General features: G+C 44.3%; 1 protein-coding gene and 1 long non-coding RNA gene across 4 annotated transcripts in view; one reads left to right on the top strand and one right to left on the bottom strand.

Moving 5' to 3' along the window:
- LOC116524182 overlaps positions 1-18,886 on the bottom strand; it is a 43,944-nt gene extending 25,058 nt beyond the window's left edge. Inside the window, exon 1 of the long non-coding RNA XR_004257212.1 lies at positions 18,801-18,886. This is a non-coding gene — a long non-coding RNA (uncharacterized LOC116524182). The remainder of the gene's footprint in view (positions 1-18,800) is intronic.
- LOC116524181 (cytochrome P450 1B1) lies at positions 17,075-26,362 on the top strand. Of its 3 annotated transcripts, none has more exons than XM_032239348.1 (3): positions 17,075-17,893; positions 18,587-19,630; positions 22,673-26,362. In XM_032239348.1, exons 2-3 carry the CDS (start codon positions 18,588-18,590, stop codon positions 23,259-23,261), a joined length of 1,632 nt encoding a protein of 543 aa, XP_032095239.1. In that variant the 5' UTR covers positions 17,075-17,893; position 18,587; the 3' UTR covers positions 23,262-26,362. The 3 variants fall into 3 exon arrangements, with proteins under 3 accessions (XP_032095239.1, XP_032095238.1, XP_032095237.1); XM_032239347.1 differs by having other exon boundaries at positions 17,075-18,204; XM_032239346.1 differs by having other exon boundaries at positions 17,075-18,259.
- The last annotated feature ends 76 nt before the right edge of the window (positions 26,363-26,438 follow it).

Here is a 26,438-nt window from a genome sequence, read left to right as displayed (position 1 = left end):
TTTTGGCATAGATTCTAAACAAACACACTAAAGCCATATTCTTTAATCTTCTTAGATTCATAAATGAGCTATTTCCTTACTTAAGTACAATTAGGAATGGCTTATTTTCCCAATTTTAAGTGAGTTTCTGAAACATATCACATGACGCAGAGGAGGAGTGGAAATTGGAAATTGTTGCTGCTGTGGTAGTTCATGAATCATACCATCTTGCTTTTCCTCCATAATTTGCTAATAGTGTCTGAAATCGAAGACCACCACAACAAATTAACATATAATTCAATCAGAGTTAAAAGAATATTACCCAACCCAGCACTGTCGGTTTCCAGCAAGCATATGGTGATAAATTAGGAAATCTTTTGTATATTTAAGATTGACCTCTCAGAACATTTAGACGTCTATGTAACACTGCCTTTAGGATAAAAATAAGATGCGGACGGGTCTGGAGTTGTTTACAGATATTTTAACACACACTTGAACTAAGTACGTAGAAAAATAAATGTTTTTACACATGTATAAATTATTCCACCCCCCTAGAGTCATTGCTCTTAGGTAGACACAGGAGACGGATCTTTTGCATGTAAACACAGTTGGTTTCCTTGTATGAAAGGCTCTCTGGCTTTTTCTTTGTTTCCCCTTCAGACTTTGTGGGGGCCACTGTGTAGACATCTTGAATCATGCATTTCCTAGTCTAATTATTCCAGCGAACTAAGCCTGCTGGGCATTAAGGCTGTGGTTGGTGCAATTACTACTCTGAGATCAATGTTCTCTGCTATTTCATTATGTTTAAGATCACTAAGGAAAGATTTTAAATCCAAAACAGTGCCTTCAGAGCCCTGGGAATTCAGACAAGGCACTGCTTCTCCTGGTATCACCTACATTTTAGCATTACTGCATATTGTTTGTGGAATTCTGTAAAAATGTTAATAAAACAAATACTTAATTTCTAAAAATGTTAATAAAACAGATATTTACCTAATGACATTTTTAGAGCAGAGGTGAAGGGATGCTTACACACAGGGTGTCCCAATCAGTGTAGAAATTGTTGCAGGAGATTATAAGGTCAGGCATCACATACCTTCCAGGCATTCCTGGCGCCTTTCCTTCCTCCTCCCACATAACTCTTCCCAGCACAAAATTTCCCTTTCCCAGGTCAGAAAGGAAAAGTACACACCCTTTTCGCTCCCTACCCTGCTTCTGCCTTTTCCACACGTTGTTCTTGTTGCACTTTCATTTCTCTGTTCTGGTCCATCGATCCTAAAGGCTTGGAGTCCTGCCCACTCAAACCAAGTACACCCTCTTGGGAGGTTCAGAAGTTCTCTTTCTTCCTCAATGACCAGCTTCAAGCTACCACTTCTTTTCTCACTTTCCTTTTTTGAAAACCAGCTTTACTGTGTTCATGATCATTTCTGAGATGTCTTATAAAAAAGCATCCTTCCCCATGCTTCCTTTTTTTTTTTTTTTCAAGCCTGCCTTCCAGCTGGCTAGGAGGAGAAAGGTCCCTGTTGAGCTGGGACCTGAGATTTTATTCATTTTCCCTCCATTACAGGAACGCTGCTCCCACAGTCGTCACTGGTAGTAGAAATTCTGCTTTTCTCAATCAAGCCTATATTCCACTCATCTGTTTTCTCTAGCCTCTCTCCTCACTCCTGGGAATGCTGTGTATTTGTCATACTTATCCCAATTATTAAACAAAAAGGACACTTAACTACCATCGATTGAATTCCCAACCTAAGTGTCCTTTCCTCCCCAAAAGTAACCTCAAATTCTCCTTTAGGCTTAGTGATCCCAGAAGAATGAAACATTCTTAACTATTGGCAGCGACATGCAAATAACCACACACATCCTTCTTCAAATACTCTGCTGAGGTGATTCCTAAAAAAAAAGCACTTGCAAATATACCGTTATTAGGATTTTGTCTTTTATGTCTTTCCATAGTTACATCTTCACTAAGATAGCAGCTTTTCAATGAATTTGATCCTTTCCTGAAGTAATCGTTCAAAATGTCTCTAATCACCACCCTAACTAGGTTTCCTTTAGGGATGGTGGCTAGCACTGCTCATCCCAAATTGTGAACGTCTATCTTAAACCCATGCAGCATTCTTATCCTATTGTGATGAAATCCACAGGGTTCAAAAGTTAATTATTCCATGAATGTATACCAGGTGCTGGGGAAGGCTGGGAAGGAGAGGCTGGATGGTACAGATGATCGAGATCCTGAGGGTCTAGTTGAGCAAAGACATATCGAACACAAAACCAAAAATAACAACATGAAGTCAATGGAATAATAGTGTGAAGTCCTCAAGGGAGCCTAGAAGAGAACACAGTCCCATAATGGAAAGAGGAGGCTAAGAGGAAGGGAGTTTCACAGCAGACAAGGAGAAGGGGCATTTTTGGCTAAGGAAACAGCCTTGGAATGTAGGCTGTACTTAGAGACCATTTAGCAGTCTGGCAGAGCAAGACGGGAAATTCGATAATTCTATGGGGAAGGAGACAGACACAGAACCTTCACCCCAAATCCTACCATCTGGGGGCCTAGAATCCTTCTTTGTTTCATGTCAGTTAGGCCAATGAAAGTACTTTTAAAGAAAAATTTTAAGATTTGCATGGCTAGTGAAATCTTTGGGATTATACGAAGAAATCGCAGTAATAGTTATAATTATTATAACTATTATTATTATTTTGTCAAACTCCAAGTGATTTAAGACACACATAGTATTTTAAAGTTCCTTCGCTGAAGGAACTTTAAAGACCATTTCATCCAGCCTACTTATTTTACAGATGAGGAAATTGAGGCCTAGAGAAAAGTTCCTTGCTGCAAATCTACTGCTAGCTAGGAACAGAGCCAGGCTGGAGCACAGATCTCTCCTGCTTCCTAAGCCAGATCACTTGCCATGAAAATGTGTCAATCTGTGCACCACCCCCTTCCCCACCACCGACTTGTCCTATTTCTCAGAGAAGAAAAAACAATGGTTAGAGTTTAAGAGGTTTGCCTGAAGTCACCCAGCTCCTGGTGGCTCAGATGGGACTCAAACCCTGGACAGAGCCAACACTCTCCTGTAAACATTCTTACTAAAACTAAACCCATTCACGAGGGATGGAGCATGAGACAGAAGAGTGAGTGTGGTGATTAGAGCCCCCCAACCCACGTATCTCCAGTCATGACCTAGGTAAGAAATACAGGGGCTGAAAGGGATCTGCTTTGCCCCAGCTGCTACCAGCCTAACCATGCACAGCTAAGCCCCAAGGAGTTCTCTTTCTTCGCTAAGGGCTTAGCTGCAATGTGGTTTAAATTAGACATTTCTTGCCTGAGTAGAACAAATCACTTAGGTTATATGCTGACAAAAAAGGAACAGTCTGCATGCTTGGAAAGCTTAGGGGGAATTAAATTATGTGCTGTCACTTCAGAGTTGTTCCTCTGTCCTGTACACCACTACCTCTCAATTGCCTGCGGGAGCCGCAGAGCCTTGCGTGCAAGCTGTGCCGTAACCCAAGGCTTAACATAAACTTCGGGCTCTCAGGTCATTGGGAAATAACAGGTATATCCGGTTGGGCCTTTTGTGCTTGTCTGCACGCAAATTAAAAGCTCGTGCAAAGCTGAACTCCTTGGAGCCTCTAGTTACAGAGAAGGGAGGATGTCTTGGAATGGAATTCTCACACAATTGCCCTGTTTGTTTTTCCAGGGAATTGGGTGATAGTGTGTGTTTGTAAGAAGTTCCGCACCTCTGGGAGGCTGAGCTCAGAAGGGGTGGGATGTGGAGGTGGCCCTGTGCCAGGTGATCCTCTAGGGAGCAGGGCTCCAAAGGACCCCACGTCTGAACTTTGAAGGGACAGCAGTGCTTAAAGGGCAGAGTGGAGGGGTTTATTTTGGGGGGGGAGGATTGAAGATCTCAAACTTTCTGGCTGGCAGCAACAATGCCAAGTGCAGAGCTAGGTGGGGAGGGGTGCACGAGGGGATCTGAAAGCCTGGGGGCTGTGTACTCAGGCTCTCGCCTCAGCTCCCCACCTCCCTAAGTTTTGTGATGTCCCCAGTACAAGTCAGTCCTGAACCCTCCAGATGGCTGATGGGAGTAGGAATGGAGTGTCCACTCTGTCTTCATGTTTCTTTCTATGGGACACAGTAGTATTCCCTTTGCTGTGACTTCAGCTTCCCCCACTTAAGTAGGAGAAATCTATGCCTGTTGCACTCCAATGGTGAGATTTCCTCTGGCAGGAGTTTGCCTAGCTGGTGCGGCTGGGAAGCGGGAGAGAGTTTTTGCAGCCCGCTGGAAGTGAATTCAAATTTCAGCTCAACCAATGTAGTGTGTGTGTGACCTTAATTCATAACTCCAACACTTCCTGCCTTGCTTTATTTGTCTGTAAAAAAGGGATTAGGGTAATGGTTATCTCAAAGGGTTGGTTGTGTGGGATTAATGAAATTATTTCTGTCAAGTGCTTGGCACATTGCCTAGCTCAAAATTCTCCATATATAGCAGTTTTTACATTATCAGCAGTACATTATTATTGTTACCATCGGTTTAATTGGCAGAACTGCCATCCAAAACATTCAGACTGTGGCTCGATCTTGGGCTTTGATTTTAGGTTGTAGCTCAGATGCCCTCCTGGCTTCATACCTGAGCAGGATCCATATGCTTATTCCACCGAACTGGGCTCCCCCAGCTTCCTGACCAGGCATCATCTGGTCTCCTGGCAGCAGGGATTTGGGCATCATTCCGTCTGCCTCTTCTTCCTCCTCCTTCCTGGGGCTAAAGTACATCATCTGGGCAGGTGGCTGTCATGGGGAGATGACATCTTCCTAGCCAGACACCTGGTGGTGGCAGCTCTGCAACAGCTTAGAGGGTTGCAGTGGTGTTTCAATGTGCCCACAGTTGTCTCAGGGGGACTATTCTCTTTAAACTGGTAACTGGGACATTATTTTTCTGAAATCAACCCCACCCTCACCAACTTCCTATGCCAAGACAATGGCCCATTTAGATTTTTCTTGAATGAAGAGACATTCACAAAATAAATAAATAAATAAATAAATAATCACACTCTTAAGCTTCAACAATGGTTCTCAAAGTGTGGTCCAGGGATCCCGTGGAGGGTGGCCCCTGAGACCCTTTCCAGGAAATTCACAAGGTTACAGCTGCGGGAATAAAATACTCTTTGCCTTTCTAACTCTTATTCCCTTACAAGTTTACCAGGGGTCTCTCTGCAGAAACAGATGTGAGTCACCTGCTGTCTTCTGTAACATCATAAATTAAGGAGATTTGTAACAATATTTTTTAAAACTGCCCATTCTGACTAAATATTTGTGATTTTGGAAACTAGTGATTTTCCATAAAATATGTTAACATGTATTAGGTTTATTATTTTTAATGAACTAACAAATAAATATTTTATAATTCTTTCAGCTTTAATTTCTAAAATTGTAAATATTGATAGATACTTAGCTAAACAATAGTTCTTTGGACTCTACGATAGTTTTTATCAGTATGAAGAGGTTCTGAAAACAAAACATTTGGGAAACATTCAGCTAAGAATTTGGCACTGGGGCCTATGAAATCATTGCTTTTGCTCACTTCTAAATAAAACTGTCATTTCTGAGGATTGGGATAGTGTGAATTTTATGGTAATTTCAATATAATGGGTTTGAGTGTAGCAGATCTAGTCATGAAGCCCATGTAGAGGCTGCATGCCAACTCTCTGTATGTTCCAGCCACTGTGTTAAATGAAGATTTTCTAAGCCCTCCTAAGATTTGACTGTAAATTGTGGAGATTACTTCACTGGGCAGATACCAAGGATATTCCGCAACAGGAGGGGAGGAGGAGGGTGTGAATTGCATCAGACTCTGGAAACAAGATGGCTTTGCCTGTTGTGGTCCTGGGCTCCTGGAGGGAGCTTACAGCACTGGGGCAGCCCAGGTCCTTAATAGGAATAACAGTACTAGAGACTTCTACAGTTAGTGTAGTTAGAGGGGCGGGGCTTCTGTAAGACTTAGGATGATAGGCAGTAAGTCAACAAATGCATACTGGTGTGGTATAGATGGGCTTTGGAGCCTGCAGACCTGAATTCAAATCCTGACCCCTCTCCCTTGCAACCTCTGTGACATTTGGCAAATAGTTTACTGTCTCTGAGCCTTAATCCCTTTATATATAAAGCAGGCTAAATATACCAATATATTTAGGATGATTGGGAGAAATAAATGAAATGGTCAATGTAAAGAATAGAAAACAGTGTCTGGCACTTAGGGGAAATATTAGCTTCTTTCTCTGTCTCCAGACTTGTTTGGTGGTGTGGGAGACTCTAAGTGAACAGAGGAGCTTAAGCCACAGGACCGGGCCTTATGGTTATAACATCAGAGAGGAGAATGCTCCTCACATTTAGCAGGGCACAGTGCTCCGATTGTGGTGCTCGAAATTGTTGGTGTGTTTATTCCTTGTTGAATGATATGTGTTACTGATGAGGCTGAGGCAGGAGGATCCCTTGAACCCAGAAGTTCAAGACCAGCCTGGGCAACATGGAGAGACCAGTCTCAAAAAAAAAAAAAAAAAAAAAAAAAAAATACATGTAAGTTGCTGTTCACCTCTCTGATTTGCTTCAGGGAGACCCAGGGATTATGTTCAAAGTCCAGAGTAAAAGAGAACAGAAATATGGGTTCCCACCCACCCTGAGTCCCTTCTGTGTCCCTGCTGTGGAAGAGGATTCCCATTTTACCCCTTAGCCGCAGGGATTCCACTGGGTGTGGCTGGTAACCTTAGGGCTCAGGGCTCAGTCACATCCTTACTGCACCAGGAAGTCCTTGAAATAGTGTAGGTGAGCGAGGTGCCTGGGGACATGGCTGCTGGTTGGAGGCCACAGTGTCACCTTCTCAAGGCTCAGAAACTGAGAAGCCTTCCTTTCTTCTGCATTCAAACTCTTAAAATGCACGTCCCACCACTGACTGAACTCAGCACAATGGGAAGAAGAAAAGCGGAGGTTAGTTAGCAGCAGAGTACAGACCATTGAATCTAACTTTCCATTTTGGACTGAAGAGCATTTGGGACAATTTCCTCCCTGGCCTTTAAAAAGGGAGAGCTGGGAGTCTCCCGTTCTGCCTTCTGGTACAGGCTCCAGAAGCAGGCTCAGCTTCCCTCAGTTGTAGTTGTCAGATGGGCTGTATGCCCCGGGTCTGAGGCCACAGTACACTTTGACTCAGAGCTGTAATGTAAGAGAAAAAAGGCGGTGTTTTCTGGGAAGCTGGATAGCGTTGCTTCATTTGTACAAATCACCATTGGGAGGTCCCATGACAGCACTCCCTCGAGTTTTCTCCCAATTGCACTGCATGGCGTGGAGTTTCCTGAACTCTCCTTGGCAGGGAATGGTATGAGTGTTGTCCTGGAGCCGAATTGCTGCAGGGCTACAAAGCATCCATAGAAGCCAAGGAGGGACTGGCCGAAAGCCTAGCTTGGAGGAAGGGGCCCTCCATGGCCTCATCAGGCTCTTTTGGGAACATGGCATCCCCCTGCTTCAAGAACTGTCTCTGCACTGCCTAAGGGTCCTGATGTGGAATGCGTCTGGGTGAGGTGAAATGAGGTGAGGAGAAAGTGCTGCAGAGCTGCCATCTGGGAGTTGGAGGGAAACACAGATTGGCTATTGGTACTGAGCTCTTCTGCCAAGGGCAGATGGTTCTGTGAGATCCGCCTTTTTAAGGCAGCAGCAAATGGCCTCCCATAGAATAATGAAAACACCTAATGATGCCTGAGAACCCACCACGTGCCAGGCATCTTTCTAAAAGCTTTACATGTATTAGTTCACTCAGTCCTCACCACAATTCTGCATCATCTGCATTTTACATCTTCATTCACTTAAGTGTAAGCCGGACCCAGAGAAGCGATTTCTAGCATGGAAGTCACTCAGTTGTAGGTAGGAGAGCTAGATTTGGATTCAGATTGTCTGGCTCTGGAGTGATGCTAGCAGCCACTCAATATACTGCCTAAGGAAGGCAAGGAGGAAATGGCTGGTGTCGTCTTGGGCTGTCAGGAATTTGCAGGTGGGTAACGGCACACCACCCTGGGAGCCATCACGCTGAACCCAGCGGGCCATGTTTTTATTCTTGTGAGGTTCAAGTCCTTGCCATGACTTGGATTTTACTGGACAGAAATAAGGACTTAGCAGATAGTAGTAGTAATAAGAATGATTAACTGTTACTGGGTGCTCAATTTGCCATCAACTACGCTATTGGTTTCCTTACAATCAATATCTCATTTAATCCTCAAAACCACCCTCTGTGGTTGGTATATTACCTGTCTTGCATGAGTGAGGAAAGTCAGGCTCAGAAGGGTTAAATAACATGGCCAAGGTTACAGCTTATAAATAAGAGATCTGGCACTCACGCCCAAGAGTGCCTGGCCCCAGAAGCCAAATTCCTAATGATTGGGTATGCTGGCTGTATTGCCTTTAATCTCCTCTGGAGGATTAGACAAGCCTGGAAGGCATTTGGGCCTGTGCCCAGGGCCTGTAAAGAATTGCCATTCATCTCAGAGGGGATATGGAGGTGTGTGGAGTTGGCTCTCCAATCCTGGCTTCTGTGATGTGTTCCATAGGGATGTGGAGATCCAGAATTTCCCCCTTTTAACGTTTTATGGGCTTTCATCTGGGGATTTCCCTAATTTGTAAGGAAGAGGAGATGATCTGAATGCAGGCATACATGTTCTTTAAAATAAAGAATAGGTCTGAAAGACACAAGTAATATTTTTGTTTTGTTTGTTTTGTTCCATATCGACAATGCTAAGTCAAAGTAACCATCCTTTATAGAAGGAAAAGTATGTGGGTACATTCTACTTGGTATAAAGCCAAGATTTATAGGGATGGGACTTGGCAAACCTTTTGAGAAGACACTGGGGAGATAGCATATATGCATATAGTCCCATGGCTCACATATTTCTACTGAGAATCAATACTGGGGTAACATTTGCAAATGGATTCAGAATTGCATAGAAAAGTGAAATCACTGCAGTGGAGTCCGTAATAATAGAGTTGAGAACAACACAAATAACCATCTAAGTCACCGTTGATGGTTGAATAAATAATGTTGGGCAGGAGCAATGGCTCACGCCTATAATCCCAGCACTTTGGAGGCTGAGGTAGGGAGATGGCTTGAGTCCAAGAGTTTTAGAACAGCCTGGACAACATGGCAAAGCCCCATCTCTACAAAATATTCAAAAATCAGCTGGGCATTCTGGCATGAGTCTATGGTCCCAGCTACTTGGAAGGCCGAGACAGGAGGATTGCTTGAATCTGGGAAGTGGTGGAGGTTACGGTGAGCCAAAATCACACCAGTGCATTCCAGCCTGGGGGACAGAACAAGACCCTGTCTCAAAATAATAATAATAGTAATGGTAATAATAATGTCATGGTCATACCATGCAGTAGTCTAAAATAATGACATAGACCTATCTATATAAGTACAAGCATATGCATGTACATAAATAGAAGGCACATGGTACCCATGGTTACTCTGGGAAGAGGTGGGAGTGTGAGTTTTCTTATTTTTCTGCATATTCTTATGTACTGATTGACTCTCTTGCAACAAGAATCTATTTATGTTACTATGTGTGTAGTAACAAATATCTGGCCAAAACAGAAAAATAATTTAATACACATAATATTCTGGATGTATAATAATGCGACTATATAACATAAACCACAGTCCAAAGATTTTTGCCTATCAGTAGTCCAGATTGTACCAGTGGTCACCTGGCCACAAATATGCTTTCCATGGATAGTCTTCCTGTCCTATTCTAGCCTCTGTTCCTGGGAGTATCAACATGGCCTCTGTAGGCTAGAACAGCATCCTAAAGCCACAAGATTTGTTTAATAGAAATAAATGTAAAACTTGATACGTAGTTTTTTTTTTTTGAAAAATCAATAAGTGCAACTAAAGACACAGCCAGCTACCAAGTCCTGTATTAAAGGATGAAGACTTTTATATATCACAATCTTAGTAGAATATAGATATTTTAACAGTGGGATGCAGATATTTTAAAACAGGCCACAAATTTTGTTTGCATTGAAACACTATGCCTAATGGGAAGTAACCACAACCCTCTGGGCTAGACAGGATGTCATCTCTGGGTTATTGTGTTCAGCTTCAGGCCCATACTCAGATGGACATACTGAAAAAGTAAGTACATTGTGTCCACAAGGCACAGATAAGGAACTGGGGCAGTTTTAATTGGTGGAAGGATGGCTCAGAAGCAGCACAATTCCATCTTCAAACATGTGACATGAAAGGAGAATGAGTCTTATTTTGTGTCACTCCAAAGAATTTACCAGAAGGCAAGGAAGTTCACTACAGATTTTTTTTTCTTAATATTGGGAAGAACCTCCTAGCATCTAGAGCTTTCTAACCAAAGCAGTCGAACAATAGAACAGACCACAGTTGAGAAAAGATCACTTTAATAGTAGAAGGGAAAAATCCTGTTGGGAGTCAGTGGTCAAAAAAGCTGATGTATAATTATCTAGCCTTGAGTTCTCCTTTGGGATTATGCAGGGGAGGATTAACCACTTAAGTTATTTAACTATCAATTATTTTCTCAAACCCTGGATATACCCAGAGTTTTCAACTGGAATTTTTGTCCCCTTGTGGAAAGAGAAAAAAACTTGTGAGGGAATGCAGATCTAATGCTAAAAACTAAGAGGTGAGTTGGGGCGGGGGCGGGGAAAGACTAGACTCTGGATGCTAACCATCCAAAAACCTGGAGGCTGTATCAGTCAACACAACCATGGCTAGATATTGTGATCTAGCTGAGCCCAAATGTACATTCTTTTGGTGTGATGTGCTTTATTTGTTGCTTTATGTATTTTCTTGGTAACCTGGTAAATATTTATTTGTAGAAAATAAAAATAATAATGAAAACCAGTATCCTTCATCTGCCTACAGATTTTCTGTGCTTGGTCAAATAATTAGGGAAGTGAAGTGTTTCCCTGTTGACTAAAGTTGTGGACACCAGGCTCCCTCTTTCATTGTAAGAAAAGTTGATTTCAGGCTGGGTGTGGTGCTCATGCCTGTAATTCCAGCACTTTGGGAGGCTGAAGTGGGTGGATCGCCTGAGGTCAGGAGTTTGAGACCAGCTTGGCCAACATGGTGAAACCCTGTCTTTACTAAAAATACAAAAATTAGCCAGGCGTGGTGGTACACCCCTGTATTCCCAGCTACTTGGGAGGCTAAGGCAGGAGACTCACTTGAACATGGGAGGCGGAGGCTGCAGTGAGCTGAGATGGACAGAGCAAAACTCGAAGAAGAAGAAGAGAAAGAAGAAGAAGAAGAGGAGGATGAGGAGGAGGAGGAGGAAGAAGAAAAGTCTATTTCAGGAACTGGAGTAGGTGGTAGTAGATGCCCAAAGAACAAATGTGCAAAAGCAACCACAGACCTTGGCATCCCTTCCCTTCGTATGGAATCATCACTGTGCTGAGTCAGTAGGAGCTTCACCCCACAAGTATTAAGCAGCAGAGGCACATGCTCCAACACTGAGCAGGAAAGGTAGGTGCACTGCTGAGAACCCAGACAAAATGCCTGATCACCATGACTATCTTTTAGCCCCAGCGTTGGATATTTTGTTCCTTTTTCTTTTTCTTAGTTGCTCTATCTCTCTGCTCCCACTTATTTCCTTCACTCTTTTCCGCTGTCCTTACTCTTTAATCTTCTGTGTGAGAGAGAACGAAGAGAGGAAGGGAGATAGTAGGACAGAGAAGGGGGCACCTGAGGTGAGAGTGGAGGTGTTGAGGGAATGAGGGTGAGGAAGGGAGGAGTGGACTCAGAGAAGGGAAAATGAGAGACAGAATGAGAGAAGAAAGGATGAAGCAAAGGGAAGGAAAAGCGCAGAAGGAAGCAAACCAAAGGAAAGAAATAACTGGGAATGTTGCTGGGAAGAAACATTAAAGCATAGCACCATTTGCTGCATTATGAAGCACATGGAACCCCGAGTAGATTATGTCCTTAAAACAGGGGCACAGTAGAACTAAGGGCATGACACTTCTTTATGGTATATTTCTTCTGTTTTCAAAAGGAATTGAAGGAAGCCTAAGATAAAAGAGTCAAGTTATACTCAAACCATTCAAAAAACAAAGATAGCAGAGAAGGTACAGGTTATAATCCACAGTGCTGAGGAAAATGATTACAATCCAGCACAAACTTTTTATTAGTCCTGAACTCCAGGAATGACATATAAGATGGAGGACCCCGAACTGCAGACCAATCCGCCTTTATTTCCACTGTCCTTGCTTACAAGAAACCTTCAACAGAAGCTAAGAAGGCAATGTGAGATCAAAATTTTGGGAAGATTTTTTTAATGTTCTTATATTTAACTTTTAATTTTGATATAATTACAGAAGAATTTCAAGAAATCACAAAGACGCCCATTTATCCAGATCCTCCAATTAACATTTACCACATTTACTTTCTTCTTCTCCTCTCTCTCCCTCTCCTTTTCCCCTTACCCCTCTCTTTTTTCCTTGAGTCATTTGAGAGTAAGTGGAAGACATTACACCCCTTTACCTCTAAATACTTAAGGATGCATTTTGGTGAGAAACTACAATACATGTAGCTGTCACTAATACCAGAAAGAGCTTATGGGCAACCAGCTTGGAAGGGGAGCATGAATAGGAAACTTGTTTTAAGCTGCATCTATTTAGCAAGTGATATGTTTTCTTAGATTAATTTAGGCCAATAAAAATAGCAGAATCTTTTATTTTTTATTTATTTAATTTAATTTATTTATTTATTTATTTGAGACGGAGCTTCGCTGTTGTTGCCCAGACTGGAGTGCAATGGCACGATCTCGGCTCACCGCAACCTCCGCCTCCTGGGTTCAAGCAATTCTCCTGCCTCAGCCTGCCGAGTAGCTGGGACTACAGGCACGCACCATCATGCCCAGCTAATTTTTGTATTTTTAGTAGAGACGAGGTTTCACCTTGTTGACCAGGATGGTCTCGATCTCTTGACCTCGTGATCCACCCGCCTCGGCCTCCCAAAGTGCTGGGATTACAGGCGTGAGCCACCGTGCCCGGAGCAGAATCTTTTAAAACAGCTTCTCACCAAACTTTACATAGAATTGAGAAAAAATCAATTGTCTATATGAAATAATACTAATAGAAATGGGGATGGCTTTGGTAGCCAATATCCTTGGTCCTAACCACTACATCCAAGAAACCTGGAAAGTGCTTAATACAAAGAGAGAATCCTTGTTAGCCTGTATAATGCTTGTCAGCTCCAAATCATACCTTCTACTTTACATTTTAACATCTCTGAAATCTGGATGTATCTTACAATCGATTATGCAATTATAATTGGTAGCTTCCTTTCTTTATATTAGTACATAAAAATAAGGGTACATCCTACAAATGATGGCTTCTGAGATTAGATAAAATATCTTTTTATCAGCTCTGTGGTTCTCTGCCTGTGTATTACCAGGAGGAAGGAAGTGGAGCATTTCAGGTGAGGCACAGGGTTTTGGTATCAATTCCTAAGATTCCTTTCATGGTCCAGCACATGGTGTGCATCATCCTACAGCTCCTCCCTCTACCACACCCTCAGCCATTTGATGTGTCTCTTTATTTCTGCTCCTTTTGCCTACCAGCAAGATTACTGAATCAAGATTGCCTGATTACTGAATCCTGCCCACCCAAATGTCAAGGGTTTACTAGAGATGACTGCTTCTCCTTCACTCTCCTCAGCGCATGTGGATATGTGTGTTTGGAGGGGATTGGAAAAGCACAGTTTACCCATATGGGTAACCCACAAAACTGATGCAGGGGTCACGCTAGAGAGGAAAACCATGAGGAAAACTGACTTCCAGCTTAATAGCAGAAGAGTAGAGCTTTCTGGTCTACTGGCTCTAAGGGCAATGCATGGATCTGCTGATTTAAAATAATAATAACAATAATGGCTTTGGGTTTCCTTGGGTTATCCTGCAACCCAAAGAAAGCAATGGGCAGACATGTATACATGGAGTGCACTGGGTTGGCTCTGCTTCTTAGCGTGTTCTGCCATCTCTTTTATTCTGATGACAGAACAAGCCCTTGGTCACAGGGTAAAACCCGATGCCAGTCTGGCCCACTGGAGTCCTTCTAGGACCTTGGAGGAGGACTATCCTCTTTCTCTTTGGTTTGTTAACTTTAGGCTGCCTAAGGCTAGCCCCCCCGCCTTGCAGAGACCGAAAGCCCAAGCGAAGACTAGCATAGGCAGAGAGCTGTTAGAGTGGCCTGGATCCCTGCATCCTGTGAAGCATCCAATTATCCTTCTCTGCACATGGGCCAGTGCATTCCTGTCCTGCTTAAACAAGCTTAAGTTGTTCCTTGGAATCAATACAATATAAGGTATTTTAAACCTCTACTTTAAACTATCCCTCTAGCTTAGCTGTTCTTTTTGAAAGTTATTTGCAACAGACAATTCAAGTTTGAGATTTGGGAGGGCAAAATGCCCATATTCTTTGTTGATTGAAAGGAGATTCCTGGGCTTTCGGTCCCTGCTTTGGTTGAGAAGTTGTCATGATAATTAAAGAGCCTGTGTAGATTCTCACTAGAGGGAGGGCTCTGCCTTGAGCTGGATCAGGGGTACCGACAGGCTGCTCTGGATTTATCCAAAGTCCTCAGCAGGGTACCAGATGGGATGTTCAATGAAATTTGCACCATAAAGCCCTAAGAACCCCATGCTTGAAGATTCTGCAGGAAGTGTTACCATAGCCAGTCATTTTGGTTTGCCACAACTGATAAGCGCTTATCTTTCTGACAGCACTTACCGACCTGGTTCCTCTGATTTATGAGTCTTGTCCTAGAAAAAGAGCTGAGCCTAAGGAACTGCAGCTTGGAGGATATATCTGATCTATCTGTGATGGCAGGAAAGCATGCATCTATTTGATCTAAAAACTAGATGGCATTATTGAGGAGTTGGACAGGAGGTCTTAGGAACAATCTCGTTTTATACTTTTTAAATATAGGAATTTACTTAAAGGCAACTTGCAGCTGCTCTCTTTCCGGCAGAGGTATTGTGATAAAGGCTTTCAGGAATGTCAACAGCTCAGAATTGGCATTAGCTCATAGATAATTCCTGTCTACCAAATTAAAGTCTATGAGAGACTGATGCATGCACCAGAGTCTTGAATTATTAGGCAAGGGTCTTGCTAAAGCCGGTCATGGGAAGGTTGCTATAAAACTCATTTCAAAGGCTATGTAGGCCAACTCAGCTTATTATTAAACCAATGCAACTGCTCAAAAACTAAAACTCCATCACTAAGTTCCCCATGATAGTGTGTGAAATCATTTCCAGAAAACTTTTCAAAAGATACCGAATAAAAGCCACCACAGGCCGGGCAAGGTGGCTCATGCCTGTAATCCCAGCACTTTGGGAGGCTCAGGTGGGTGGATCACAAGGTCAGGAGATTGAACCAGCCTGGCAAATGTGGTGAAACCCCGTTTCTACTAAAAAAAAAAAAAAAAAAAAAATTAGCCAGAGCCTGGTGGTAATCCCAGGTACACTCAGGAGGCAGGAGAATCACTTGAATCCACAAGGCAGAGGTTGCAGTGAGCGGAGATCTCGACATTGCACTCCAGCCCCAGCGACAGAGTGAGACTCCGTCTAAAAAAAAAGCCAAAACAGAAAGACATTTATTTCCTCATCAGGTCAGAAAATTTATTGCTGGCTTCAATCTCTCAAGAAGTCAGATTCTCTTCAGGCACTCCTTTGTGTTTCTTTACAATGTAATCAAGCATTCCCGGGTCAGCTATGAGACACACAGTCCACCGGCCTCCCTCGTGACTAATTTAATTGCGAAGGGTTAGCATACTATTTCTTCTCTGATATTATCAGATTTCTCAATTATGAAAACAAAAGCAATAATTAAAAAAATTCTTGCAGCTGATTTTTTTTTTTTTTTTTTTCAGAAAGTGACTTTCCCTGCCACCCGGGCTGTAGTGCAATGGTGCAATCTCTGCTCACTGCAACCTCTACCTCCCAGGTTCAAACAATTCTCCTGCCTACGCCCCCGAGTAGTGGGACTACAGGCACGTGCCACCACACCCGGCTAACTTTCGTATTTTTAGTAAAGAAGGGGTTTCAACAAGTTGGCCAGGCTGGTCTTGAAATCCTGACCTCAAGTGATCCACGCGCCTCGCCTGGGCCTTCCAAAGTGTTGGGATTACAGGCGTGAACCGCTGCGCCAGGTCCTAGGTGACTTTTTTTTTTTTTTTTTTTAAGGGAGGCAGGAAAGAAGTCATCTGGGGCCTCTTATCTGGAATTTTCTTCCGTATAAACTTATATGAAGGATCTGGAGTGGGACTTCGTGGCTTCAAGTCCTGGCTCCATTTCTTGATGGCTGCGTGACCTGGGTTAAGTCACGTAACCTTTCTGAAGCTCAGTTTATTCGTCTGTAAAGGGTCAATAATAGCACGAGATTCGCTACGCGGGTGGAGCTCAAAGTGCAGTGTTGTCCGTGGTGAACCCATAACATTTATACTTATCCTTTGTTGAAAGTAGGAGGTACAATTCCTACCTGGTTAACTAGACACATCCCACTTCTTCCCTCGAGTTCCCCCTTCCTCCCCGCCTCCTGAAGACCTTGTTCTTTTAGCTATCTTGAAAACCCTTATGCACCAACTTGTAGGAAGAAAGGGCGCGCCGGGTGGGGGAAGCCACCTCGGCCCGAGCGTCCCCTTCGCGACCGCACCTGCGCCCAGGAGGACCACAGAGCCACGGGTGGGCGGCGAGGTCGCAATGCGCGCCCGCGCTCGGCCTTCGCAAAGGTGGTGGCCCGAGCGTCCGTCTTGCTGGCCCTGCAGGCGCGACCGTGCGTGCGCAGCCGAGGGTGGTGGCGGCCGGCACCCCACGCCAAGGGTGGTGGCGGCCAGCACCCCACCCTCTGCCGCCGCCTCCGCCAGTCAGGTGCCGTGAGAAGCACGGGAGGGGTGGCCGCGGGCAGCGCCCAGGGATATGACTGATGACTGAAGCCGACGTTCCAGAAACCGCGCACGCAAAGCCCAGCTCCGCACGCAAGGGGGAGGCGACAGCAGAAACTTTTCAACCCGAAAGTTCGCAGGCTCGCGGAGATTCGCCTCCTCCCGTCACTCTCCGCCCCGCTCGAGTCCCGCCCCGCTCGCTCCCCCCACCTCCAAGTCGCCCCAGCTTGGCTTCCCGCCCTGCGCAAACGGCTGCCGTCGCAGCCTGGGCGTCCCCGCGCCCTCCAGTCAGCGGCGCCACCTGGAGTAGTCTCTACGCGGGAAACTTCACCGCCAGCTGAGCCCCAGGAGCCTTTGTATGCCCAAAGACTGTCGGGGCCCGGGGGCGGGGGAGCGGCTACTTTCAGGGATTCCTGATCTCGCCGCAAGAACTGGAAAAAAACTTTGCACGCCAAAGAGCCTCCACCGAGGTGGGAATTTGTTTGCAAGAACCTAAGATAAAATGTAAACCACAACAAACCAGGGGCGCTGTGAGGCGAACCGATACCACTACACGAGCTTTCCGGGAAGTAAGCCCAAGTCGCGGAGAGAGAAGGGAGGTCTTGCGCTCCGGGCGGGGCGCGTTCCCACGTCTAGCGCAGCGGCAGGGGCAGGTTGTCTCAAGCGCATTTCTGAGGCCACCGTGCGGCCTCGATTAGAGGTGGCTGTGATGAAGAGCGGTTACCACACAATGGAACGTGGGCACCTCCGCTCCCATGAAAACCTCCGGGTAGAGCTCCGAGGCCGGCCGGTGCGCCCCGACGGGAGTCGGGTCAAAGTGGCTCAGAGTGCGGCGCGCCCCGCCCCCTGCAGGCCCCGCCTCGCCAGGTCATGCTGCCCTCTACCCAGTACTTAAAACCCGGAGGCGCGGCGGGATGGCGCGCTTTTGACTCCGGAGTGGAAGTAAGCACCTCTGCGACGCCAGCTGTGAGATCCGCAAGGGCATGGGTATTGACGCCCCTCACCGATCCCCCTTCTTAATCCCAGCGCTGTGAGAAAATCCCTGCTTTGCAGGTCCCCAAGTGCAGCGGGGCTCGGCGAGAGAAGCACCTTTCTCGGTCCCCATCCCAATCCACTCGCTCCTGGCTCTGACGACGCCAAGAGACTCGAGTGGGATTTAAAGCTTCCAGTGCGGGGAGCAGGTGTCCAGGGCGGGCCTGCGGGTTCCTGTTGACGTCTTGCCCTAGGCAAAGGTCCCAGCCCTTTCTCGGAGCCGGCTGTCCCGCGCCACTGGAAACTGCACCTTCCCGCAGGTCAGTCTCTCTGCGGAGCCGCTGCCCCGCGACCCCTTCAGATGGCTTCTTGCAGGTAGGGGGTGGAGTGGTAGGCACTTTAAAGGAAATCAAGCGCCACCGCCTCGATGCCCGCGGCGATGTCCCCAAATTGCAGGAACCGTTACGCGCCTGGCGGGGAGGGGAAGAGGCTGACGCTGGGAGGTGGAAACACCCCCTTTCTCTTCTCCCAGGGTGGCTGGGATGGGGATGGGAAGGGATGTCTTTGGCCACTTCTCCAGAGAGTCCGCTCCGACCTCTTCACGCAACAGCACTCAGTCCCCCAAAGCTAGGGTAGAGGAGTGGGGCGCCCGCTCCTGTCCCTGCACACCTGAGTGTCACGTCTTTTCCTCTCTGTCCCCAGCATGGCCACCAGCCTCAGCCAGAACGACCCTTGGCCGCTATACCCGCTGTCCGTCCAGCAGACCACGCTCCTGCTACTCCTGTCGGTGCTAGCCGTTGTGCATGCGGGCCAGTGGTTGCTGAGGCAGTGGAGGCGGCCGCTCGGGTTCGCACCCCCGGGGCCGTTCGCTTGGCCACTGATCGGAAATGCCGCGGCGGTGGGCCAGGCGGCTCACCTCTCGTTTGCGCGCCTGGCGCGGCGCTATGGCGAAGTCTTCCAGATCCGCCTGGGCAGCTGCCCCATAGTGGTTCTGAATGGGGAGCGCGCCATCCACCAGGCCCTGCTGCAGCAGGGCGCGGCCTTCGCCGACCGGCCGGCCTTCGCCTCCTTCCGCGTGGTGTCCGGCGGCCGCAGCATGGCTTTCGGTCACTATTCCGAGCACTGGAAGGTGCAGCGGCGCGCAGCCCACAGAACGATGCGCGCCTTCGCCACGCGCCAGCCGCGCAGCCGTCAAGTCCTGGAGGGCCACGTGCTGAGCGAAGCGCGCGAGCTAGTGGCGTTGCTGGTGCGCGGCAGCGCGGACGGCGCCTTCCTCGACCCTAGGCCGCTGACCGTCGTGGCCGTGGCCAACGTCATGAGCGCCGTGTGCTTCGGCTGCCGCTACAGCCACGACGACCCCGAGTTCCGTGAGCTGCTCAGCCACAACGAGGAGTTCGGGCGCACGGTGGGCGCGGGCAGCCTGGTGGACGTGATGCCTTGGCTGCAGAGCTTCCCCAACCCAGTGCGCACTGCCTTCCGCGAATTCGAGCAGCTCAATCACAACTTCAGCAACTTCGTCCTGGACAAGTTCTTGAGGCACCGCGAAAGCATTCGGCCTGGGGCCGCCCCCCGCGACATGATGGACGCCTTTATACTCTCTGCGGAAAAGAAGGCAGCCGGGGACTCCGACGATGATGGCGCGAGGCTGGATTTGGCGGATGTACCGGCCACTGTCACTGACATCTTCGGCGCCAGCCAGGATACCCTGTCCACCGCGCTGCAGTGGCTGCTCCTCCTCTTCACCAGGTAAAGCCTCCGGGAGGTGTGGGGTCAGGTCTTTTCTTCTCTGAAAAAGGTGGAGTGGGGTCAAAATGCTGAGTTCGCAAGCAGCGCGCCGGGTTTAGGGTTTCGCTCCAGGTCCCCATCCCTCAAAACCAAGATCGCACGTCGGGAAAGAGAAGGCCAGGGGACTCACAGTGAGGGCTGAGACACGCGCGCGGACCCCACCCAGCGATAACCTGACCTCTTGGCATCTCCGATCTTGTCTCTATCCTCCCTTCCCCTGCTTTCCAGTGAGAACCCATTTGCAAGACCCCTCCACCCCTCAGAAAAGAGTTTTTAAGTGCCTGGAGATGAACCCTGATATCCCTCTCCCTGGAGCAGTAGAAGCAGAAATGGAATAGTTCCGAAAGAAAGGGTAACTCCGCAAATATGTTAAACACAGCTGCCTCTCGGCTAGTCCTCCGTGTGGATCCGAGGCTGTCCAGCCTGGGCGCTAAAAGCAGGCTGCTGCCCGTCGGGGCTTTGTTCCAGGCCAAGGAAGCCCACGGAGGCCGGGCCAGCCGACGGGTAACCCGCACAGAAGCTTTCGGAAGGCGGCCACAACTAGCGGGCAGTGCTAGGTTTATAAAACATCCGCGCTAGGAGTTTGAGAAATGCTGGGGTAGAAGACAAGAAGCAATCACTTTTACGAGTGCAAAGTAGCATCCAGAAAGGCAGATGGGGTATCCAGGAGGCGCCTGCAGACCTCTCCGGCCCCTGCTCTGTTAGCGGACCCCCTGATGGCCACCTTGGTCTCTATAAGCTCGGACCTCACCGATTCAAGGGTCCCCGGTGTCGGGTTGCCAGATTTAGCAAAAGAAAAGTAAGTTTTACAGGGGAATACTTACACAAAAATATTAACCCTTGTTGATCTGAAATCCATATTTAACTTGGCAGTCTGTATTTACTCTGGAAACATTACCCCTAAGGGCAAATGTTTTGCAAGGCAAACCTTGATTGCCTAAGAGACCAGAAATCCTGATTGTGTCATTTCTTGGCGCACAAGTGAGCAATTGGAGATGCTGAATCTGCAGGCACCACAGTACGGTGTTTGTGAGAGAATTAGTCTTTTCTTATTACAATCCACTGTAATCTGTATTTCCTTAGACGCTGTACAGCTATCTTCACAAATGTAAAGTTTCTGTATATTTAAAATGGCTTTTTAGTATTACAATCATAGAAACATCCACGGTGGGTGAGGGAGAGGCAGAAATTGAATAAAGAAAAGTCGACCAGAGATCAGGGAAAAGAAAATTCCAGAATAGGATCCACAGGTTTTTTGCGTCCCCACATAGGCATTTTATCTTTTGAAACAGGCTTTCTTTTTCCTTAGAATCACAATAATTCTCCGAGTGTTCCAATTAGGCGGCAAAAAGAAATAAAACCATTTGGGGGTCACTTTCAATTCAATATGCTGATACTTTTTTCTTTTTAGTGAAAAGACAGTATGACAGGGCTTGGCAAATTACACAGTCTATTTTTGCATATGCATTTTGTTGAAGCAGTCATGCCCATTCGTTTACACATTTTCTGTGGCTGCATTTGCTCTGTAACCCAGGGCAGAGCGGAGTAGTGCAACAAAGAGGGTTCGGTCCACAAAGTCTATAATATACACTATCCGGCTCTCCCCACCATACACGTTTCTATGAAAAAAGTTGGCAGACTCCTGCAATATGATGTTGAAGAAGCAATTTTTAAAATAACTCTCCATTTCATCACATATGTGTATACTTTTTTTTTTTTGGAGTTGCAAATAATCAGTTACATGTTTTTTGACTTCTGAATTAAGGTAGTGGACATTTCTAATCTTTTAATATTTATTTTGGTAATTTTTGATGGCTACATAGTAATTTGCCATGATAATGTATAATTATATGTCAGCACTTATTGAACTTTAACATTGGTCATTGGCCTTGATGGCATTTTTAATATTTTATTTTTAATTTTAATTTTATGGATTTACTTACTTAGAGGCAGGGTCGCACTACGTTGCCCAGGCTGGTCCCAGACTCCTGGGCTCAAGCAATTCTGCTGCAGTCTGCCAGGTAGCAGGTAGCTGGGTCTACAGGTGTGTACTACCATGCCTGGCTAATTTTTAGAACTTTAGGTCCTGTTGTGGTACTTATTTTTGTGCCTCTTAAATTATTTTCTGAAAATTCATTTCTGGGTATGGATTTCTGGGTTTAAAATGAGGCAGGAAGAGGTTACCTTTATGGCTCTTGACTTGTACTAAGATTTTGTTTTTTTTAAATGATTGTACCAGTTTATATCATCAACAGTGAATAAGTATTACAGTTTGTACCATAATCTTACAAACATTGGGAATTGGCTTTTAAATTGAAAAAAAAAATACAGTATGTAGCTTTATCCGTCAGGACACCAATTATCTTTATATAAAATGAGAACAGCATGTCTGTTGGAATTGTCCAGGGAAATGAGGGAGAAAAAAAATTTAACTTTCAGAGCCGCATTTTACCTTTTGTGGGTCCTGGCTGCTTTTGCTTTGTCGACCCCTTATACCATAAAAAAAGTGAAAAATTAAATTTTATGACTACCTTATATATAAAGATGAATACATTAAAATGATGTATGAAAATATTTTCTTCTACCTAAAAGTGAATTTTTTTTAGGTCTGAAGATTGTAAAAGACTTATTTTCGTGGGCCCCTAAAAAGAGTTGTGGGCTATAGGCACTGTCCTGCAGTACCCAATGGAAAATTGGCCTTATCTACTATTGTGCTTTTTTAGGCTGCGAAAACTTCGAATTTTTTGACTCATAATGGGAAACAGAGTTTTAGCCATTCAAGGCCTATTACAGGAAGTATAATTCCTAAAGGCCATCTTGTAACTTAGTGAGAAATTAGGAAGCTGTTTTAGATTTTTTTTTCCCAGACATATTAATTTAGTCACTGAGCTAAATAGCCTGTTTAAGGAAAAGTGGAATTCAAATAAATTATAATGTGCTTTCTAGACGAAAGAATTAATTTTGCTTACTTGCTTTTCTCCCTCCATGTTCAACACCAAACAGGTATCCTGACGTACAGGCTCGAGTGCAAGCAGAATTGGATCAGGTCGTGGGGAGGGACCGTCTGCCTTGCATGGACGACCAGCCCAACCTGCACTATGTCATGGCCTTCCTTTATGAAGCCATGCGCTTCTCCAGCTTTGTGCCTGTCACCATTCCTCATGCCACTGCTGCAAACACCTCTCTCTTGGGCTACCACATTCCCAAGGACACAGTGATTTTTGTCAACCAGTGGTCTGTGAATCATGACCCAGTGAAGTGGCCTAACCCAGAGAACTTTGATCCAGCTCGATTCTTGGACAAGGACGGCTTCATTAACAAGGACCTAACCAGCAGAGTGATGATTTTTTCAGTGGGCAAAAGGCGGTGCATCGGTGAAGAACTTTCTAAGATACAGCTTTTTCTCTTTATCTCCATCCTGGCCCACCAGTGCAATTTCAGGGCCAACCCAAATGAGCCTGCGAAAATGAGTTTCAGTTACGGTCTGACCATTAAACCCAAGTCATTTAAAGTCAATGTCACTCTCAGAGGGTCCATGGAGATCCTTGATAGTGCTGTCCAAAAGTTACAAGCCGAGGAAATTTGCCAATAAGAAGCCACAGGCAAGCTGAAATTTTAGAAATACTCACATCTTGGGAGATGAGGAGTAAAATTCAGTTTTTTTCTAGTTCCTCTTTGTGCTGCCTCTCAATTAGCCTCTAAGGTGAGCATAAATCAGCTGCCCATCCAGGTGAGGTGTGCTCCATACCCAGTGGTTCTTCATGAGTAGTGGCCTTTGCAGGAGCTTCTGGGAGATTTTTTTGAGTCAAAGACTTAAAGGGCCCAAGGAATTATTATACATATAATGCATCTTGGTTATTTCTGAAGGTAATATTCTTTGGCATTAAAACGCACACATAGACACGCAAACCCAAACACTTACACAAACTATTGAGTGAAGAATTATTTTGGTAACCATGCCATTTTTGGTGTGAATTCAAGATTGGTCTTCCATATGCAAAAATAGACAAAAAGTATATTAAACAAAGTTTCAGAATATATTGTTGCAGAGACAGAGACAAGTAATTTCAGTGTAAGGTATATGATTGCAGGTGATAAGGGAAAATATAAAGACCAGAAATTCTCTTCTCACCTTTTCAGGAAAATAACTTAGGTCTAGTATTTATGGGTGGATTTGTCCTTTTGCCTACTGGTATACTTCCTTACTTTTAAGGATAAATCATAAAGTCAGTTGCTCAAAAATAAATCGGTAGTTGAATTAGTGAGTATAGTGGGGTTCCATGATTTATCATGAATTTTAAAGTATACATTGTTAAATTGTAAAACTCTGAGCTGACGTTGTTCCTCTCTTGCTTGCCAAAGCACAGAATTTCAATTAGGAGCAAAGAAAAAAAAATATTACTAGCCCAGCCAAGCTTTAAATTATGTGACTGCAATGTACAGACTCCAGTAAGTCTCATAGGTTAAAAAAAAAAGTCACCAAATAGTATGTAATATATTACTTAATTATCCATAAGCAGTATATTAGTATTATCTTGTTCAGGAAAAGGTTGAATAATATATGTCTTGTATAACATTGCAAATTGAAAAGTACAACCAATGCAACCAAGTGCGCTAAAAATGAGCTTGATTAAATCAATCACCTATTTTTGACATGAAAACTAAGTAGTCTCTTTTCTTCACACAAATTTTGGCAAATCTCAACATTATATCCTAAGATGTGTTCTTATTTTTATAGTCTTTATTGAAATTCTATTTATAATACAGAATCCTATTTGAAAATGATCTAATTAATATGTTAAAATTCCAAATTCATGGCATGTTTACATTTTAACTTAATTTTAAAGCTATTCTGATTATTAAGTTCCAGTTGAAGTTAGTGGAAATCTGACCATTATCCCATGGAAGGCAGGGAAATCTAAGATGTGTCTGCCCAGTGAATGATGAAAAATATTATGACTTTTCTGGATGTTCTTTTTACAAGGTGACAAGAACTGGGGACAGAACTCTCATTACAACTGACCAAGTGTCTCTTCTAGATGGTTTTTTTGAAAGTTAACATTAATGTCTGCTTTTTGGAAAGTTAGAATCAGAAGATAGTCTTGGAAGCTGTTTGGAAAAGACAGTAGGGATAAGGTCAGTTGTGTTTTCTAAGATGGCAATTACTTTGGTAGCTGGGAAAGCCTAAAGCACAAATGAAATGTATGCGTTTGGTTTATGCAATAACCTGAAAACATTTAGAAAAGTGAAGTTTCAAGTTTTAAATTTCATTGCAATTAAACTTCCAAAGGAAGTTTTACAGTTTCCTAAGTGCTTATTACATTTTATTTAGCTTTTTGTAATCTCTGTACCAAAATTTTTTAAAAAGGGAGTTTATGATAGTTTTGTGTGTGTATTCGGGGCATGGCAAAAGAAGAGAGAGAAAGACTGAGAAGAAGGAAAGATGGTTAAACATTTTCCCACTCATTCCAAATTAATTAATTTGGAGCACAAAATTCGAAGCATGAACATTTAGAAAAAAGATATTTGGCGTAGCAGCGTTAAATCTCAAATAGGCTGTTAAAAAAATCTACAACATAGATCTGTTTTGTGGTTTGGAATATTATAAAATTTCATGTAATTTTATTTTAAAATTTCATAGCAGTACTTCTTGAGTATAAAAAATTGTGCCAGTATTTTAAAAAGCATTAAAGTCAACTATTGAAATCAGACTTGCCCAATACATTTAAATTTTTTGGTACTTGCCATTCCAAAATATTATACCCCAACAAGGCTGAGACAGTGAACTTGGGCTGTTGTAGCCTGTTTTTTTTAGATTGAGAAATGTGTAGCAGCAAAAATAATCATGTACCAATCTGGATGCCTCATTACATCAACCAGGTCCAGATGTGCTATAATCTGTTTTTATGTATGTAGGCTCAGTCATCATCTGATGCTTGCAGCAAAGGGAAAGCTGAGTTTATATAGAAGAAAGTAAGGTGCTTGGGGGTTACCTGGCTTATTTAGTATGTTTATACCCTCGTTAAAGAAAGGAAAAGAAGACAAAAAACGAATAAAAATAACTGAATTTGGAGGCTGCAGTAATCGGATTACTGCTTTAATCAGAAAGCCTCATTGTATTTCTATCAGAGACAGAAGGTATTTGCTGATGACCGTTAAAGTCAGAAGTTTCACTCCAGGTTATTGCAATAAAGTACAATGTTTATTAAATGCCTGATTTGTGTGTCAAAGCTTTGACTTTGTAAGAAAATTGCTTTTTCCAAAACAAAAAGATGTCTCAGGTTTATCATCTGAATTTGCTAAAAGCTTTCACGTCCCAGAACTTAGCCTTTACCTGTGAAGTATTACTACAGCCTTAATATTTTCATAGTAGATCTATATTAGATCAAATAGTTGCATAGCAGTACATATTAATTTGTGTGTTTTCAGCTGTGATACAACTGTGTGATTAAAAGGTATACTTGTTTATAACTCAAGGATACCTTCTTATTTAACATTTTCTTATTTTTGTACTTTATCACGAATGCTTTTAGTATGCACATAATAACTACAATACATAGTTGTAACCGAAATACATTCTGGTGACACATTTATATGTAGCTTTTACTGTTTGCTATACCAAATGAAAAAAAATTGTATCTCATTACTTATACTGGGACACCATTACCACAATAATAAAAACCACTTTCATAATCTTGTTATGAAGTTTCATTTTATGCTGTAGCAAATATAGCCTAATGCATCACTTTATTTCAACTATTATTATGGA

The sequence above is a fragment of the Sapajus apella genome, unplaced genomic scaffold (genome assembly GCF_009761245.1).
Source record: "Sapajus apella isolate SASKATOON/1434 unplaced genomic scaffold, GSC_monkey_1.0 scaffold44, whole genome shotgun sequence".
Classification (NCBI taxonomy): Eukaryota; Metazoa; Chordata; class Mammalia; order Primates; family Cebidae; genus Sapajus; species Sapajus apella.
Note: the sequence above shows the minus strand (reverse complement) of the source record. Positions and strands in the feature narration are given on the sequence as shown.

What these genes read in the sequence shown, in the direction of transcription:
- LOC116524181 (XM_032239346.1), top strand. An exon ending in CTGCTCCTCCTCTTCACCAG is followed by an intron (nt 19,631 to 22,672) that starts GTAAAGCCTCCG and finishes AACACCAAACAG; the next exon opens with GTATCCTGACGTACAGGCTC.